The sequence below is a fragment of the Orbicella faveolata genome, unplaced genomic scaffold, assembly GCF_042242905.1.
Source record: "Orbicella faveolata isolate gen_17 unplaced genomic scaffold, um_ofav_v1 contig_24, whole genome shotgun sequence".
Classification (NCBI taxonomy): Eukaryota; Metazoa; Cnidaria; class Anthozoa; order Scleractinia; family Merulinidae; genus Orbicella; species Orbicella faveolata.
The window spans coordinates 8,985,001-9,004,864 of NW_028301552.1; the positions used below are offsets into that span (position 1 = coordinate 8,985,001).

General features: G+C 39.3%; 2 protein-coding genes across 2 annotated transcripts in view; both read left to right on the forward strand.

The window, feature by feature from the left end:
• LOC110052637 (crt homolog 1-like) overlaps positions 1-3,281 on the forward strand; it is an 8,785-nt gene extending 5,504 nt beyond the window's left edge. Inside the window, exons 5-6 of the mRNA XM_020758780.2 lie at positions 1,030-1,175; positions 1,913-3,281. Coding sequence (XP_020614439.2) covers positions 1,030-1,175; positions 1,913-2,048 — 282 coding nt within the window. The 3' untranslated portion in view covers positions 2,049-3,281. The remainder of the gene's footprint in view (positions 1-1,029; positions 1,176-1,912) is intronic.
• A 2,638-nt stretch (positions 3,282-5,919) lies between these two features.
• LOC110052605 (uncharacterized) lies at positions 5,920-19,676 on the forward strand. Its single transcript, XM_020758744.2, has 6 exons — positions 5,920-6,764; positions 7,753-7,897; positions 9,452-9,675; positions 13,091-13,238; positions 18,165-18,298; positions 19,024-19,676. The coding sequence occupies exons 1-6, from the start codon at positions 6,229-6,231 to the stop codon at positions 19,073-19,075; spliced, it is 1,239 nt and encodes a 412-aa protein (XP_020614403.2). The 5' UTR covers positions 5,920-6,228; the 3' UTR covers positions 19,076-19,676.
• The last annotated feature ends 188 nt before the right edge of the window (positions 19,677-19,864 follow it).

The following is a 19,864-nucleotide window of genomic DNA, read 5'->3' on the forward strand; positions in this document are numbered from 1 at the left end:
AGAACACTGATGACGAGTTATACTTGATGCAACACTGATCTTGACCTCGCTACCTGCAACGAGAAGCGATTGAGTGCGTTTACGATGTAACAGATCAAAACACTAAACACTTGTAATACACCATATTCGTATTCTCGGCATTGGACTGGAACTAGCTTGAAACTGAGGCTAAAGCGTGGAGTCTTTGAAAGTGGGCTCCTGTGTCTTTTTTATGATATTCCTCTACCTAAGTCTCCATTGCAAGCTAGTTCCAGTCCAGTACTGAGAATACCAATATGGCCTATTGATACCCCGATCCATTCTAAAACGGAAATGTCGTACGCTATGATCTAAGAATATTCACATGAATATCTTCAGCCTAAAATCGACAGCGTGGGTCTGTAAAACGATATTCTTATAAAAGGACTGTATTTTTTCTCAGTTTGAAATATTAGGTAAAGTCTATTTGAGCGTAGTGGCCTACCGGGCCAGTGCTTATCTCCGGTTTCTGTAGCATTAAGAGAATAGGGGTATTTCTACTCCCCTCTGGATGGGACGCTAGCCCATTGCAAGGCTGGAGAGAGGTACTGTGAGGGTTCAGTGTCTTGCCTAAGAGCACAACGCAGAGACCCTGCCTAGGGTTCGAACCCGGATCAGACCGTTCAATCCGGTTTTAAACACGCTAAACGCCCATAACGTTATACTAGGCAATATTTCGTCCAACTTTGCGAGATTAACGTTGTTTCGTGGAGTAGATATGCGTTGAATAGGCAACGCATTGTGAGTTTCCTTTCATAACTTCGTGCAAGGCTTCTACACAACCATAAACCCTGCGAGACTAGTCCATTAAGTGTGTACATAGGCAAGAAAAAACGTCCTGATCTGAGCTCAGTAGGCAGGCAAACGATCAAGGGAGTCATCAAAGGGGGATGGGCTGCTTTGGAGGGTATATGACCCAATGTTCAGCTGTGTTAAGCTTATTTTGCAACCCCTCTGTCTTTGAGCTAAATGATGACACGATAATACGATTTTTTTTCTGTTTTTTGTTAGTCCCTAGTCACTCCTCTGGGATTTCTCTTCTGGACTTTGTTCAACGAGTCACCGTTCAGGTGGCAGCCTGAGGGTCACGTGAGCACTTGGTTCAGCATCGGCGCACTGGCAATCATGGTTCCCGCCGTTTTTGCCTACAACATGGGGTAAGAAATAGACGGCCTTAAACAACAATTTACTGAAAATTATTCATAAAAAATGGAAGCAGTGACTTTGGCGAATATAATTTACTTTACTATGTGGTAATTTGCCAATGCACCCGCTCAGCAGCTTTTGAGATCGTTGGTCCAAATCGATGATAAGTAAAAGAAATATATTTTTGCAAGCTTTGAACAGAAACTTTTTTTATGAAACTCTTAAAAATAACCATGGGCTGTAATTTTCCTTTACAAAATGCGCGCCTTTCAGTCCACGGACCAGAATACAATAAATAAAACAACGAAAAAACATCTCTATGACATTTGAAAGGATGACTATGCAAATACAACGATCCATTTTTAATCCCTTCATTAAAAAAAAAAACCTTACTGCGTACCTTGGTTAGTTTCTTGATGGTTGTCTTTGTATAATCATCCTTTCCAGTGTAAATACAGATGTTCTTTCGTCCTGTTAAGTGAATTTTGGTCTCAAAAGTACACTGGAGGGATCAGGACTGACCCTATATAATTATATTAATCTGGTAATACACCGCGTGGAAATCTCTTAGTTGGCGACTTGTCTCTGCTTAATCTTTTCCATCTATGTGAAGAATTTTAAGATTTTCAGTCTGCCATACTCATTGGTCATTATATTATTACCAAGTTTAGCCGGAGTTCGCATGGCAGCAGGGACTTTGAGATGATGTTCCTACAAATAAGATTATTTTTGTTCTTTTTTTTCGTAGCGCGCCAGAGATTTCTCTAAAACCTGAAGAAAATCGCCGAGAAGAGTTTTACTACTCCGATCAGTACCATTCAGATCCTGATGCAGAAGAACCTCTTCTCTCCAACAAAACTAACTCGCCAAGTTACTCCATTTGAGACTATAAATTTTCTACACTTTGTTTAAGTCCTTCCTAATTTTGTAGTCATGGTAACGAGCTCAACGCTCTCCTCGTTCAAGAGACGTTTGAAATAAGACCTGAAAACTTCCTTACTTAGTGACGTCGCGTTACAGAGCTGTCTCTGACTGGTTGATACTTAAGCGCGAAAATTTAAAACCGAGAACAACCAATCAGACACCCTATTGATCCCTCTCGTGCTACGTCATCAGTTTGGAATATTTCGGTTCCATTCTCTTGAGCGAGGGAATTTAATTACTCGGGCTAACTTCCGTTGAATACACTAAACAAATACTTATATTATGGTATTACGTGGTATTCCTTGTTGACTATATACCAATTTAAAACGAAGCAAAGTTGTTTTTTATTTCTCTGTTTTAGTTTCCAACGATTTTTAGATTTTAAAATAGATTTTACAGACTTTGGTGATAATGGTTTGGACAGAACGCGCGATGTATGTCACATAGCGGTGACGGTCCAGTTGTACTCAAACGAGGAGGGCATGGTCATTGTGCGGAAAGGGAAGGCATGACATTTTCGTGCTTGAATAAGAGAAGGGTTAGGGCTTCGACTTCTCTTTTTGCGTCTCCATCCTTAGATCTGTGTGTACATATAAATTTAGTTTAATAACCTTAGGTTGTGTCGACCACAACTATGTACTACATATGCGCTGTTATTGATGGTGATTTATAGATATAAGAAGGCTCACAAAAAATTCAAGCTCTTTCTATCACTTATACTTGGATGGATCAAAAATACCACTCTTAGTCAGGTGATGCTAAAATAATGGCATCGGTCCAACCATTAGTGAACAATTTTATAGGTTACTATAGAACGTTTTCACTGTCACACAATAAAAAAATAAATCGAAAACCATCCAGTGGAAAAAGCAAAGAAATTGTGATGTCATAGAAGATAACTAAATAAGACACTTCTCCAAGTTTTAGGCCTGTGCGTTTTCCCAAACTTTAGATATTCGTCGAAATGTTTCGCAGAAATTTACAGAGTCCAGTATGAAAACGCCATGTTGGTGTAAATCTGTGGTACAACAATATGGCGGCCGGAAAATAGTGTAAACATCCTTAACTTACTTTGGCTATCTAGGTGACTGATTATCAGTACTGATCAAACAAGCATTTACATAAGCACTTTTCCTAATGCTCTAACTTCTAAAAAAGGCTCAAAATCGTGAGTAAATATTCTTAACAAACTCGATCGTAGTCTTGTGTCACGCACCTTCATAACCCTGAAATTCAAAATGCTCTGGTTTCCATGGCCACTCGAAGCACGCTATCGAGCTGTAAAATTGACATTGGAGAGTGAGTTCACTCTACCTTCGTGTAAGAAGTTGATTGAGGGGCTGCGTTTTATGAGACACTTATCTGAGTGGGCACTGGTGAACAATAAAGGTAGCGGTGAACAATAAAGGCAATCAAAGTGTTGATGTCTCTAAACTATCGGTCTGATAGTTGCCCCTTGGAAATTTGAAGTTTTTAAAACCAGTATATTTGCCACGGAAGATTTGCTTATTGGGCAAACATTAAAGAACATCAAATTTCCGCTGGGCAACTATCAGCCGATAGTTCCTCGACATACACACTTTATTGTTTAAATGGTCGCGCGTGTGCAGTCTATTACCTGATACTGCCCGCGCGAGATCGTACCACGTGATCAGTTTTGGCCAATGAGGACAAAGGAAAATTATAATCGATGCGCTGTAACGAGTTAAAGAAGCAGAGCTATTAGTGCGCACTTTCTACACGGTGTTTTCTAAACCTGAACGTACCATGTAACTGCGAAGATCTGTAGTTGCGAAACGAGGTTCACAGTCTTTCGTATGGTACCGTAAAATGTTTCGGAACGACGAGATAAGATGTATCTGAAAAACGAATTAAGCTAACATACCATTACATTTATAGCTATTACCCCATTATTACCCTATTAGCCCATAACTTTTGATTGAAAATTTTGACGCTTGTGAAGAAACGCGAAAGGAACGTGCTTATACATCAGATGGGCTTATATCCGAGGGGGTCTATATCCGGAATAATATCTTTGTTAGCAAATAGAAGGGCTTATATCCGGAGTGGCTTGTAATCGGGGGGCTTTAACCTGGGATTTCACGGTATCAAAGTTCGCTTCAGTTCTCGTGTCCGGCCGTCATTTTTCCTCTAACGCCTACCTCGGAGTACTAATTTCTCACGTTAGGCTCGAAGTACTAATTAAGTGTAGGCGTCACTTGTAGTCAAAAAGTATAACCATTTCGGAAATTTTAATTCACACGTTTTAGAGGGTCTGAATGGGGGAATCCACATGTCAGTTGTTGGTTAAAATTTCATTACTTTGTCGGTTATCGGTTAAAATTTTCGACCTCTGTCGGTTGTCGGTAAATCTCAATTAATTATTAAGGATGCAAGTTAGTTATTCACATTTGTTACGTAATTTGCGCAGTTTCAAGACTTTAAACTCTAGACGAAATGTAAAACTTGCAGTAAGTCATTATTTGATTGCACTTAATCCTCGTTAACTCTGCTTTTTTCGATGGCGACCTCTTCACCTTTTCGGAAAAACACACACGATGACTTTATTAACAATCTCACTCATGGCTCAACCGCATGAACAAACAACGCACAGTGAAAATACAACAGCAGGGCGTCTTGTCGGCTCGATTACGAGCCGCTGTTCTAGAAATGAGTCCCCCGCTGCTACCCAAAAGGACTTTAAGTAATTTGAAGACAGGCAATTCTCAGAAAAATTGACTAAATTTGGAATTAATGTGGTCCAAAGGATCTGAACATTTCCTGAGCTACAAATAAATTCAAAATGCTGTTCTTTCTGAATATAACGTCGGACCATGTCGGTTGTCGGTTAGAATTTTTTTGTCGCAAGTCGGCAATTTTTTCCTCGGTTTTTCGGTAGTCAGTAATAGTTTTCGCCCCTTGTCGCTAGTCGGTTAACCCTATTCAGACCCTCGTTTTACGAAAATTCTTCGGTGCGATTGGAAAGAGCACCTCGATACTTAGCCAAGTTTGAACGAAACAACGGATCATGAAAAAACGCATTCATATTCTATAGTTCGCTCGTTTTCCTCAACCATAAATGACGTCTCACGAGTTCAGTAGCCATCAGAGGAAGGTCACGAGAGTTCGTTCTCTTCAAATGCTTGTGATCATTAATCTGTTTCCTAAAGCATGTGAGTTTTTAAAGGGGCCAGGTCTCGCTATTTTAGGTAATTTTGTTTTTGTTAATTATGAGCTCTAAACGTCAAATTGGCGGAGCAAAAGTCTTTCATTTGCAAAATCACGGTCACATAACAACTGAGAATGATTTTCCAGCTGTGTAAATGACATTTTGATATAAACTGATATAAATTTGAAAAGAGGTGGGCCGACGTTTTTCAAATTTACCCAAATGCAATCCACTTTAATCCTCTCCAGTTTTGTCCATCCACGTCCCTTTTTGGCTTTCCTGTGTTTTGTTTGAGATCTCCTATAGTTTTGAGCCGTTTTTGTGATATTTTAGTTAATTCTATGACCATTTGATCAGTGCTGAAATTGCCTAAAATTGCGTGACCTAGCCCCTTTAAGTTAAGTGACTTAGTTCTCTAAATTAGCAGTGTCTTTTACTTTTCGTTGTCAGACTTGCTAAAACAGCCATTGAATAAACCGTATGGTGACCGTGCTTTTCACATGTTGACGGGGGAATTCCCAGATGTTCCCGTCCAATAATAAACCATTTTCGTATTCGCGGTACTGGACTGGAACTAGCTGGCGACCGAAGGCTTTTCAAATGCAAATGACACAAATCTCTTTTTAATGATATTCCCCTCATGAGCCTTCATTGCAATCTCCATGCAGTTCCAGTTCAATACCGTACCGAGAATACGAATATGGCCTTTTCACCGTAGAAAATAACGAAAGTACACCTACTTTAATGCACGCGTGAATATCATGGGACCCTAGCTGAACACACTATTCATATGTACTGTACTTTTACCTGAGAAGTTGGTAACAAATTAGTTAATGACGTCCTCGTGAGTAGCAAGCCGACTCAGAGTTTTCTTGGAGAGCGGAATACTTTCGGTTTCACGAATTTACCGTCAAGCATCAGTAAAAACTAACCTACCGCCATCCAAGGGAACGGCGACCAGAACAACTGACATGGATTCGGCGGAAAGCGGTCTATATGAATCTAACATGACCGAGTCAGTAACGAGCAGCAGTTCAACGTTAATTCCTAGTGTTCCTCCTCCGACTCCTTACGAAAGACGAAATACATTCAGGATTGGACACTGGGAGGTCAGCCTCTTCTGGGCAAACGTGTTCTTTGCTCTTGTCGTAGCAGCCAGCGAAACCGGTCGAGGCCTCTCATTGCGTGTGTGGATCAATTCGACGGCAATAGCTGGAAACACACATGCGCATAGTTCAGCGCTAAGTTATTTTGCGCTTTCTTTTGAAAGTCTGTCGTCTGTTGTGATATTTGGGTTGGGGATTCTGTTCATTCGTATATATTCACCCCAAGACCTGGGTTCTGTGGAGAGGAATTATCCACACTTTTTGTTATTCTTGGTCGGCTTCTGTAATGCCTTGAGCGAAGTGCTGACGACAGTTTTGGCAAGCGAACCTGAGGTCCAAGCTCCTCGACATCTAGACTCAATTCTTAAAAACTTCGCGATTCCTTTAACTATTTCAGCCAGGTAGGTTAATTTCTTATTATTAATTTGGGGTTGTCCCAGTGAAATCGGCCAAACTCCGACAATTCTAAAGTTGCTTTGGCAAATACGGTTGAATTGTTTTGTGGTCTTCAGCATAAGTGATGCTTACTGAGGTTTATCTTTTCTAATGTGGTGACTAATTACAACGAACGCGTATAGACTTGATTAAATGAGTGTATCTTCCCCAGTCCCCCAGGCGTTATTTGAGGCGTCACGCAAAGCTCCTTGAGTATTGTACGTTGCGTAACGATTCGCAAGAAGTTCAATAAAAAGTAAGGCCCACGGTGGACCGGTGGACTCAGAAAAATAAGCGTAACTAAGATTACGATGTACCGGGTCAATTTTCGTCAGAACAGATCCGCGTTTTACTGTCACGCAAGGAAAAAATAGATCGAAAAACATTCAGTGGATAAAGTCAAGGAATGGTGATGTTATATGAGATAAATAAAGAAGACACTTCTCCAAAATTTAGGTCTGAACGTTTTCCTAAACTTCAAAAATTCGTCGAAGTATCTTGTACAAATTTACAGAGAACACTAGGAGCTACTATGGAGACGCCATGTTGGTGTACCTCCTTTCGTACGGTGGCGGCCGGAAAACAGTGTAAACATCTGGAACTTACTCAGAGGCTATCTAAGCGACTGATTATCTGTACAGAACAAACAAGCATTTACATAAGCGTTTTTCCTAATGCTCTACTTTCTAAAAAGACTAAATATCATGAGATAAGTATATATTTTTCGACAAGCGCTACCGTGGTTCTGTGCCACGCACCGCCATAACTCTGAAATTAAAAATGCCCTGGTTTCAAAACGAAGCACACTATTTAGCCGTAAAATTGTAAACAGATGTAAATTTAACGCCTCTTATGCCTGATGAGGATAAAAACTTTGGTGGCTCTTTAGTTTTGGATTTTAAAAAATGATGACGTCACATGAAAAATCTATTGATGAATTTCTTCTCTTTTTAGGCGGGTTTTTTTAAAGAAGAGGCCAACCCTTAAAAAACTAATATGTGCTGTGGTTGTGACAGTTACACCTGTTGTTTATGTCATCGAAACACAAACAAAGCTGCAATCTGGATGGACAGTACCTATAATGGCCGCAATAAGTTGTGTAAGTATTGTTAGTTCCTTTCATGTTTCTCGAATTTTGACGCTGTCATGCATACACTCTCGTTTATAAGAAAATTGGTTTGCTTTTTTCGGCCAAGGCTGAATATTCTTATTTTTTCTGCCGATTTTAGGCTGAAAATATCCTCGTGAAAATCCTTAGATTATAGCGTGTGACATTTCTGTTTACGAATGTTGTTCAGGACGATTTCACGTAGTTTCAAGACGACAAAATGGTAAATCTTTTCAGACGACTTGTTCTCAACGAACGACAACAACGTAATGCGACACAACCACTAAAAACGATACGAATCATGAAAGGTCACTCGATCACGTGTAACGCAACGTGTCACGTGCCCGTGTTTTGGCGCGAACAAATGTATTCGGTGCCTAGACGGTGTTAAAGTACCTCTTGCAGAAATGTTATTAGCATCGAAACTACTGTACAGCTAGTGCTGCTTTTGTTGCTTTTTGGCTAGTTTTAATTTGCCGTTTAAAGAAGAGAAGAATTTCATACGGCTTAGTTAAAAACATACCATTGTATTAACTGTATTAACAAATTTTCAACACACAAAATTATATTCATTTCAAAATCTTAGCTTCGGGTTTATTCTTAAAAAATTATTCTTAAAAGATTATTCTTAAAATTTCGCAAATTTCGGCCTCGATATTCTTTTAAAATAAATTCATATAAAAGAGTGTATTCTATTTGGGATATCTCTGGTAGTGACAGGCAAACTGAATGGTTCCAAAGTTTTGCGAGATTCGTAGGTTGAACACAAAGTCGTTGTCCTTAGCGTTGGTGTCGTTGTTGCATAAACTCCCTTTTGTTGTTTTAATAGGCGGAGAGCTTCTGTCTGTACTTTCGACAATCTGTTTGTTCGGTTGCGTTGTGTTCGGGCTTTCGTTCGCTTCGCACTCGTTTGGCTGCTCACCTCTCTGCCCTTTATTCAGTTGTTATTGTTTGCGCAGGGGACATATGCATCTGTCTCCTATTCGAAACTTCTACCAAACTTTCGAAATGTATCAAAACATATCGCGGGCCGAAGCTTATTTGCTTCTTTGATGTTCACTGAAAATATCAAAGAAGGCTTCCCCACAGCACAGAGGTTTTCCCTCGCTTTGAAACGATACGTGCACAAATCATCCACGAAAATATCCAAGCAACGCGCGAGTAACACGGGGTACCATATATAGAAACAACTTCAGAGGGATTGCCTCGGGTATAAGGTCTATAAGGCCTATATGGGGAATTCAATCTCTTACCTTGATCTTCCCTTGTCTCATCTAAACACACCCAACGACCAATAACAGCGTGCGGTGTATCTCGCGTCTTTTATATGAAATATGTTTTGCCAGTTGTTTGTTCGCGCCAGTGACCAACTAGAAAGTCTATGCAGGCCACTTTAAAGCTAGCAAACTGAGCTTTAATTTGGTATTGTTTATTATTATTTTTTGTTTTTCATTTGTAATGTTATTTCTTGCTATGTATTGGGACTTTTTACAGGGTAGATAGAGCAAAACAATAAAGATCTGAAAACATTTTTTTCAAAACCAGCTTCCGACAGCTATGGCAATCGTCCTTGTGGAAAGAGGAGTAAAAATGCAACAGGAAATGTCAAGAAGAGGAATCAACTTGCATTACTTCCTGTTCTGGATTTCTACATATCAGTTCCTTTTCCTTGCCTCGGCGCTGGTCTGGGTAGATATTCTACCGGCGAGTGGAAGTACAAATACAACCCAGGATACTAACGGTAGCAATATTGAAGATTTTGGACGCAAGTAAGTAGTTGTAATGTTTTAATCGAATAGCCCAGTCGAAAAGATAGCTTAAAGATTTAGCCTATAAAAGGGATAAACATAGTTGGAAGCGTGAAATGATTCGAAAAGAAGACTGCTCGTTAAATAACTTACGTTACGGACCGTTAACATAGGCAGATCCAGTGGAGGGGTTGAGGGGGTTGTAAACCCCCCCCCCGCCACCTCCCTCCCTTTGAGCCACAATTGTTTATTATTTAAATAATCTTTTTCTTTGGCCATCGTAGCTTGATAAGAAATAACACATATTTGTTCGCATTTTCATTGAAAATAATAGAATAAACCTCTTTTATGCGTAGTTGTTTAACTCCTACCAGCTGATTGGTTGTCAAGTTAGGAAAAGTAAGTGTACATTTCACGGCTGTTTTTGTTTTTCCGGTTGAGATTAAGTGCTCCTGTACTATTATCAAATTTGCACCCCTTGATTTTTTAGGTTTATCGCACGCATAGAATTCCATGAAATAATAAAAATTCCATTTGCCGTTTTCAAATATGTTAGATTAGTTCCGGAGAAATTTAAGTTTTAAAAATGTGTAAAATATGTAAATGAGATGACTGATGACGTCATACACTCAACCCGATATTATATCAAGTATATAAGTAAAGCTATCTCGGTCAATTTGCCGCACAGACTATTGAAACTTGGTAGACTAATAGTTCTACAGGCAACACACCAACGGCTATAAAAATTATGTTCCCATGGCAACTCATTCTTTTCCAGTCCCCGCCCACTTGATTTCAACATTTTAGTGATTTTCAGCTCAAAAAACATTAAAAAAGGCCACGAATTTGACCTAATATATTTATACGCTGGCTGGATCATGCAGATGAGGCACCATTGGCAAACATTAAATGGAACGCCAAAGGTGGCCAGAAAGCCTTAAATATTGGGGAGATCTGGAACCCAGTATGTTGCCATAGTGACAAAACTGAATCTTACTGCAAAAAAATCAAACATTTCTGATACAAATTGGCTGAGATATCTTTCTTCATCACATTTGATCAATCACTTGGCTAATTTGCATATTTCAAAAACTTGAATATCTCTGTAACGATAAGAGAGATTGCTGGTTTTCAGTGTCACGCAATTCAAAATAGATCAAAATAAAAATCAAAACCGGTCGATAGATGAAGTCCAGAATCTGGGAAATGAAAGAAGGTAAATACGCAAAGACTCTCGCCAAATTTCTGATCACAGCAATTTTTCTTACGCGAGATATGCGGATAATTTTTTTACCCAAATTTATAGAGATTTGTATGGAGACGCCATACTGGTGCCCATCCGTATGGCCACCAACATGGCGGCCGGAAACCAACAGAAACATCTGGCACTGAGTTTTGTTACAAAAGCGTCAATTTATCCCTCGAGGAACTCTAGAACATTAAAATAATACTTTTTCTAAGACATGAACTGTTCAGATAGGCAAATTCCCCGAAATAAGTCACTTTTTTAACCATCATGACAGCTCTCTAGGCCGTCATGTAAATGCCGCGTCACGCAAAAGCCTAGAAATTCAAATGTAGTGTATTACAAAACCAAGAACCCATTCGGAGCGAAAATTTGTATGAATATTAGTTTTCAGGTGCTCTTATACATCAACAGAGTAAAATCTCGGGAAGATCAATAGTTTTGTAGTTTGAATTTTAGCGACGTCATGTGAAAACCAGCTATTTGAAAATAGTAAACAGCATTTTTCTTACATACAGACTACTTGTTTATGTTTTAAAATGGCTTAGATAGGGAAGATGCGAATTTCGTCATAGTAGCACTGGTAAACTGCAGATTTTATATCGCCTTCACAAACGCTTTTCAATTGTCAGGAATACTGGAAATGGCGTTTTAGAGGGTAAAATCAGAAAAACTTTTCCGGGAAGGATGACCCTGGTGCCCCCCTAGAATTTCGCGCCTGTGGCACTTGCCATCCCCGCCGATGGCGTCGAAAGTTATTAGGGTGTGCAGCCCCCCCCCCCCCCAACTTTCAGACATTTCTGGATCCGCCCCTGATTAATATGAGGTGTTTATTATATGGCTCTGTCTCACAAGGACTGGGAACTACCAAATTCACGAATTTGGTTGGCTGAAATCGATATTGAAAGCGGTCTAGATTTTCCCATCTAGACCGCCATCTAGACCGGTAATGTTTTGCAGTGAAAAAGATGTATCCTAAAATGCAAAATCGTTGACTCTTTTCATCTAACAATATTTATTTATGAAAGTGCCAAAAAGCCTGATGAGAAAGAAAAGTGAATGAAGAGGACAAGCAAACTTTGCAGAATTATTAAACTCAGCTCATCGTCGTTCGCAAGCAAAATGTCAGTTAGTACAGACCAGTTACATAAACCGAATTAAATTGTTCTTGTTTGCTCCATATAATAAACATCTTATTAACCGAGCTTAGTCAATCTGTATGGAAGAATCTTGACCTCGGGCGTGCGTACAGACCTCACTGCGTTCGGTCTGTACACACGACCTCGGTCAAGATTCTCCGATACAGACCTCCTGCTCCTTAAATAAGAGCTAATTAACAATTCTTTTAAATGAGAAGTATTGACTAGCCTTTCTGTAGAACAGATCCTCTCGAAATGTTGAATATTTTTGAAAGATTTAAGTAACACTCAGGTAGCACGAAAGCACGCGAGATGTGAGATTGGTCAATTTAACGCACCATTGGTCTACAGTAAGGCTCATTTCCTACGGAATCATGCATTTAAAAAATACTTTCCTTTCTCTAGCGAGAGGAATAAATAATAAATTCCCGCACATTTATGGCCTAGGCACGAAAAGTTCTATATCTTACAGTACTGTAGCAGTACAGACTGGTTCGAACTTTATCAAATCATAAAATTTATGTTTCTTGTTCCTCAAACTTAAATACAGCATACACATAATTCATACGGGTGGCGCTTTGGCTGAGCTCTGTTTGCCAGGTAAAAAAACTCAACATTCCCAAGTGGGATATATTGGCCACAGGTGTGGCCGTTTATTTTGATAGCAAGCTTAGAAAGTTAAATTACAAACATACCAAAGAATTAGCCCAGCAAAGGTAGGGGAGAAACCGCCAGCTAATGTAGAAAATAGAGAAAATGGGGTATGGAGGGTGGGAAAATCCCCTTCAGTTGCTGAGAATGCTGCGCAAAAGAGAAGGTGGACCACATTTAGCGATATCTATATCCCGGATGACAGAAACTCCCCCAACCAAGTAATAGGTCTAGTTACGTCACAAGCTACATAAGATCATTTATTTTGGTGAAATAAATTTCGTATATATATGAACCAAGGTTAAATCAGGCCAAGAGGTTATGACTCCAGATCATATTCTCTTGATCAGGTATTTTGCATATTTACTGCCTATTCCTTGATTTTAATTTATGCTTGTAGTTGGTTGTATGGATTACAATTTTGCTTTGGCGCAGCAGAACCAGCCATGATAGGAACTTTGGTTATTTTCCTGTACGTTTGTACCTACGCTGGATCAGTGAATCTACTGCGTCACTCTGAGGGAGCCACGTGGTTAGTTATTGTCCAGGTGAGGAAAACCCACAGTAGTTTCTGACCTAGTATAGACCCTAGTCATAAATGATTGCATACACATTTAAATTAGCCTAACTAACATCGTTTGAGAGTAAAAATTCTTTTGAAATATCAACTCAAAAACGAGGTTAGTTGGACTAATTTTTAATACCAGCCATTTATGAAGAGGGTCTATACCAAATAGTAAGTTCAAGATGAAAGAGGGTGATAATCTGTGTAACAGACCATTTCCGAGGTCCCGTCCACACTGCACTGAAGGAATTTAAAAACAGTATTTTCACTCTGCAAACGCATCAAATGTTTTCCGTCCACACTACTCCGGAGGAATTTAAAAACACAACAATCACCGGTCATTTTGGAGTTGTGTTAGAGGAAAACTCGGTCAGGGAAATCACGTGATTATCGTGACGTCATCGTTTTTGAACAAAATGGCGGAAATATCGAGAAGATATGTGTTCCTCTTACTTCGAGAGGACGAAATGTACTTCCTTGAAGTGCATAAACCACTTCTGTATACGGTGTCAGCCGTATTTCGTGGAAAACGATGAGAGTGTAGCGGGTTGGAAAGCAGGCAGTTCGGTGGCGTACTGTGAGTCGTGTTTTTGAGAGAAAATAACAAAATAAATGAATCTTGAAGAAACCAAGACAACAACGAGCTGAACGAGGAACTGTGATGTTCCCTTGGGAATAACCAATAACAGAAGGTAAACGTTAACCAAATTGAAGACTCGTCTTCGGTTGTTTAATGCTAACTAAATCTGAAGTCTCCTTCTTCTGCCCTCCTTGATCGCACTTGCAAGAAAAACAAGCTCTTCATTTCTACAATTTGTCTTTCCCGCATTTTTTCTGCCATTTTGGTCAGCAGCAACCGCTGTTACCAATAGTCCCTCTTTTAATTTTGCAATTAAGTCCAACTAAGGGCCTCTTCATATGAGCCCGGTAACCGGGCTGACTCGGTTACCGGGACGAATTTTGTTGTCTGTTCATATGGGAAATTTCAGCCTGGTCGAAAGGGATAAAGTCTAAGAAACACTACCAAAATGGTGGAACATAGACTTGTGTCATTCGTGGCTGTCGTAGCTTTGTGGACTCTTGTAACTTTACTAATAAAGCTAATTCGCATACTTCTAAAGTGGAAATACATACAAGACAAAAATTATGCCATTGTTGGCGCTATGTTGCGAAAGCGAAGCCATTTTGTCTAAAAAGTTTCGTCCCGGTTACCAGGGCTGGAGTGTTCATATGGAAAAATTTTCATCCCGGTTACCGAGATCTCGGTAACCGGGCCAGCCCAGCTTCTCATATGAACACATCGACATTTTTACGAAGGAAAGAGTGGCGAGGCGAGATCCCGGAAACCGAGCCAGCCCAGTTGACCGGGCTCGTATGAAGAGGCCCTTCATCAGGTTCGACGTTTGAACCAACTGCCGAACGTAATTATTTGGGTCGTCCCAAATTGATATCAGGTTCGGCACATGTCAAGTTCGACGTCTGAGCCGGGCGTTAGGTACATAGTGACGATGTTCTTATTTTATGATGTTTTCTTTTTTTGTTAACTTTTTTTGTATGTTATGTGTGGGGCCACTGACTTGGTGGTATTTATATACTATTTTAGTGCTAGCCTCGTTGAATAAAGTATTTACTTCCAATAACCGGTGTAATTTCGACATCAAAAGAGCGAGGGAACACAGGCAAAAAGCTGACACTTATGTCCCGTAAGGGAACAGTTTCCAAAAAAGCACGCGAATGGAACGAAACTGCGAGCGAATGCGAAAAATAAGGAGCAGGGAGAGGGGGGGGGGGGGGGGGGAGCGGGCGGTGAGGCGAGCGAAGGATTCCTTTTTTCCTCACCTCCTTCCCACTTCTACCCAATTTTTTACTCACCCCAGGCGCGCTCCTTCGCTCCCCTACCTGCTCGTTCGCTGCTACGAAGGTTATGAACTAGCTTGCAATGGAGGAACATGCTGGCGAATATCGTTAACCCTTTGAATACCAAGTACCCATATATGCGTAATTAATGGTCCTGCTCTTTGTACCACTTGTGACGTCATCAATTGAAATGTCATCAGATATTCTTGATAAGCAGATAGTAGTGCTAGGCTAGGCCTTTCCGTACAATGGTCAGGTTTGGAAATCGACGACATTCCGACGTCGCAAATCGAAAAAACAACGTTATCAGTTTTGGTGCTAAAACGGTGGTAAAATGGTCCACTACGCCTGTGATTGATCAAGGTCCATTTCTAGGCTTCGCCCGTAATTAACATCCAACTTTTCACGGCGGCCAGAGAGAACATGCAACGCAAAAGGTAGCCAGTGTAAAAGGGCCGAGAAAAACAGAAAGGAAAAGGGCAACAAACGAAATTGAGAACGGTTAATGGCAAAAAAAAAAAAAAAAAAAAAAAAGAATTTATTTGAAACAAGAAACCAGATAAGATCAAAAGAAATATTATGTGCCAAGACTATACAAATGGGGGACTGCGGGCCCCTGATTCAGATATTCTATTTAAATTTTTGCGGTTAACCTGGATCTCAAGGCTACTGATACCTGACGAAACTACAATAGAACCCTGGAAATCTATTCCATCTCATTTTTTTAAGAAGTATGGTGGACTAAATTTCCTTCTGCGATGAAATTACGATCACAAATTTTTAGAGAAATCTGGAATTCCAGTTTTTTACAGGAAAATATTAGCAAATTTTCTGGAAATTAGGAATTTATATCAACACGACAATGGTCATAAGTTGATTCTCTTTAACAATAAAGATATTCTGATTGATGGAAATAGTTGCTTCTTACAAAAATAGAAAGAAAAAGGCGTCATCTCAATTCAAGACATCTTGGACAATGATGGAAAGTTCTTAACATTTAAATCATTTCAGGACAAATTTAAGAGCAAAAGTAATTTCTTAAGCTACCTACAGGTTATTTCGGCAGTTCCCAAGCATCTACTACATAAGGCAAAATCCTTAGGCAGGCGAGAAAACCTTACAGCTGATAAAACAACCTTTCCCGTGACGCCGTCATTAAATATTGATCTTTACAAAATGAAGTGCAAGGATTACTATTGGCTCTACATCAATGGTACTACCTGTACTGCCACAGGACCCAAAAAAATGGGAAAAAGAACTCAAATCAGGGAATATTGATTAGAAGGCAAAATTTAATAACATTGGAAAAATATGCCATGAAAACAGATTACGAGAATTCAATTTTAAGTTACTCCATAGACTAACTGTTACTAAGAAGGAGCTGTGCATCTATGGTGTAAATGATGAAAACAGTTGCCCATACTGTAAAGAGCCAGACTCTATTCTCCATACTTTCGTTGAATGCCACTGCACTCAAACTTTTTATGTTAAAGTTGTTGATTGGTTTAATGCAAAATTCAATTGCGCTTTTTCTCCAACCTCTCATGAAACATTATTCAGAACAGATCTAAATACTTCAAGGAATAATGAGCTTAAACTTAATTATTGTTTACTATTTGCAAAGTACTGCCTATACTACCAGAAAACGCATTATAAAGATTGCAATATTACTGAATTTGTGTTAAAATTGAACAAAAACTACTTATTGAGAGTCGTCTTAAAAGAAAACTTCTTGTATGAAAATGCTTCTGCCCTTTAACACGTCTTGTAAGTAACTTCCTTTTTTGTAATAACGTATTATATTTTATATTTTAGGGTTTTGTGTTCGACTACACTATTTTTTGTATTATCTTAGTTTTACCTTTAGTTAATTCTTTACTTAATCCTTTGAAGTAGTCTTTCTTTCTTTTTTTCCGTTCTGTGTAAAAACAAATGTAGTATTGGGTTGTAAGTAGTGTAAGTAGTATACTGTACTTTTTTTGTAAGTAGTGTAATTGTTAATAAATAAATAAATAAAAAACCTTAGCCCGCGATATGGTCAAGTGATACTGGGCAGCGGATACCTTATTTTGACAGGTGTCAATTGACCATGATATGCATGTACAATATCAACGATTTACGCTGTAAACCAAGACTGCATCACTTGGTATTAGCTGGAGTATGGCCGCCATGTTACGCGACTCGCCCGCGATCCATGCCGCTAGCCATGTTGACCATGAAAAAAGAGTTGCATGGTTTTCTATTTCTATGCATGCTTGTGGTTCTGTTCCTGTAGTTATGGTGCTCCGCTTGGCGGCCCCTAGTTCCGCCGGAGCTTCGCTATAATAATTTTAAATAAAGGACAGAAAAATAATGCACATATGAGTGTGGAGACTGAAGTAACCCGAAAGTTTTCTTGTCAGTCTCCAGTTTCAGAAAGTTGTTCAGACAGCAAATAAAATTTCAGCTGTTTAGAGAAGTTGAAAATATTGAGATCTTATTCAGCCATTTCGTGTGTGAAAGGAAAAAGTGGACCATGAAGACGCTTACACGTAGACAAGTTTATAATGCAGCCTGCCTATCTAGTTACTGAATTCAGGCTTGTTCACGAGTACCATCAATACAATACTCGGAATAAAGATCTCCTGCGCTTGCCGCTAGCCAGAACACCAAAATATCAGAACTCCTTCAGGCTTAATGGCGCAAAAACCTGGAATAGCTTGCCATCTTATGTGCGCAATGCGACTGCTAAATTTTAAGAAAGCAGCAAAATCCCACTTCTTAACCGCTAGTAAATATATTTAAAATATTTTTTCTTCACTTTACTTATTCCCTGTAAGTTCTAATTATTTAATAAGTAACCCAGAGCTTCATTTAAACCAGCATCATCCCTGACTAAAGATTGCCAATAAATTAATAATAAATCATAAATCACTTTCAGTGAGGGTTCATATACGAAAGAGAATTGTATTCCTCAGACTTTTCACTGCAATACTCATTTTCGGTTTCACCAGAGCTGAATATTTATTTAATTAGTCAAGCGATTTTTGTACACTGTTTCATTTCATTTCAGTCTCTTACGATGCCACTGAGATATATTATCTTGGCGTTCGTCAGCAAAGAAAAGTTCACATGGAAGTCAGATGGTGTAGTTAGCAGTGCGGCCCTCGTGGTCATGTTTTTCGCCAGTTTAATTTACAACATGGGGTAAGACAAACCTTTTTCACATATTATTTCACAATCTATGACCACTGGTTAGCTGGTTTTACTAAATGTTATTTTTATATAATATTTTAAGACGTTCCATGTGAATAGAAATTTTTTCCCGAAACCGTTGGGCACACAGCAAAGATTTAATGAATATATCATGTTAGAAAATAGCCCTATTTAAATACGCGCCCTGGTTTAAATTAAAATCGTGTTTTTATTAAACAATTAGATTATGAGCTCGAGATTTCTATCGCGTGATAGTTGACGAGGGCGCAGCTATAACTCATAGAAATCGAGAGCGAATAATCCGATTGTTTGAGTATAAATCTACTAGTCGTTCAAATTTCTATCTAAATCATACAGGTTCTCTATTTCTTAAATAAATATCTTACTATCCTCGTCTTCTTGGTACGCACTGTAATTTGTGGATCCTCTTGTTTTTCCTCTGAAATTCTCGGTCCGCAAGGGCCCGTTGACATGGTCTCGGATACCCGAGACAACCCTCCCCCGAGTTACCTACCAGTAAAAACCCAGATAACGATAACTCGCCGAAATCGAGCTAGATCGGCCTGAGGAGCTGGTAAACTCCTCTGGCATACAAACGTTCGACAAATTTGCCTCAAGGAGAGGGTTGTCTCGGTACCTGAGTTCTTACAGTACGGACCTGGGGTAGAACTCGGTTAGTAAGAGCCGAGGTTGCTAACTGCTCCTTCTCTATATAGGGCACCAGAGATCTCATTGAAAGATGAAAGGCGTAGAAGAGAAGAAATTTAGCGTTCTTGATTTAATATTGAAGGAGTGCCTTCAGGTAGCAGAAAATTAACGACGAATAGATGTGTAATATGCTGCTACGCGACCATCGCACCGGCTACGAGTACTCGGACAAGTCATTCATTTTAGTTTGTTAATCCGTTGGCCAAGAAAAAGCAAATTTTAGTTATGAACGGTACAGTTTAGGACAATTTTAGCAGTGTTGTTGTAAATATTACCAATTTGTAATCATAGTTACATTATAAGTTACTAGCAATCATTAAGTTAAATGGCGTACTGGGTGCCTGCAATGACCAACGGGCCGAGTGGAGTCAGACAGCCAATTGAGGTCAGTTTAGTATCAAAGATTAAATTAAGCTGGGTCGGTTGACTAAATTTACATACAATGTAAAGTAGCTTAGGCTTAAAATACAAAATATCCTCACAACACACACAGCACTCGGACAGCCAGTATGATAGAACTAATGACATGTAAATTACATCAGATCGATCTAAAGGACAAGCCTGTAGATAGTGAAGCATCTCTGTTGTTGTCGTTGATTTTTTAATTTAAACATTACCGAAATCTTTATCGTTGCTAAATGAAGAAAGCAAAGAATTTAAACAGTGTTGTCTTTTTCCTAGTGCCTTATTAAGTGGGATATTCTAGGTGTTTTTTCGAGCGCTATACTCTGTTGTTTTTCGGTTTTTTTTATTTCATTAATAACGCTTGAGAGCAACAGTGCACCAGTCCTTCAACCTCGTTCCCATGGCCTTTTCCCTTGGGAACGAGGTTGTCAGTCCTAAGAAAAT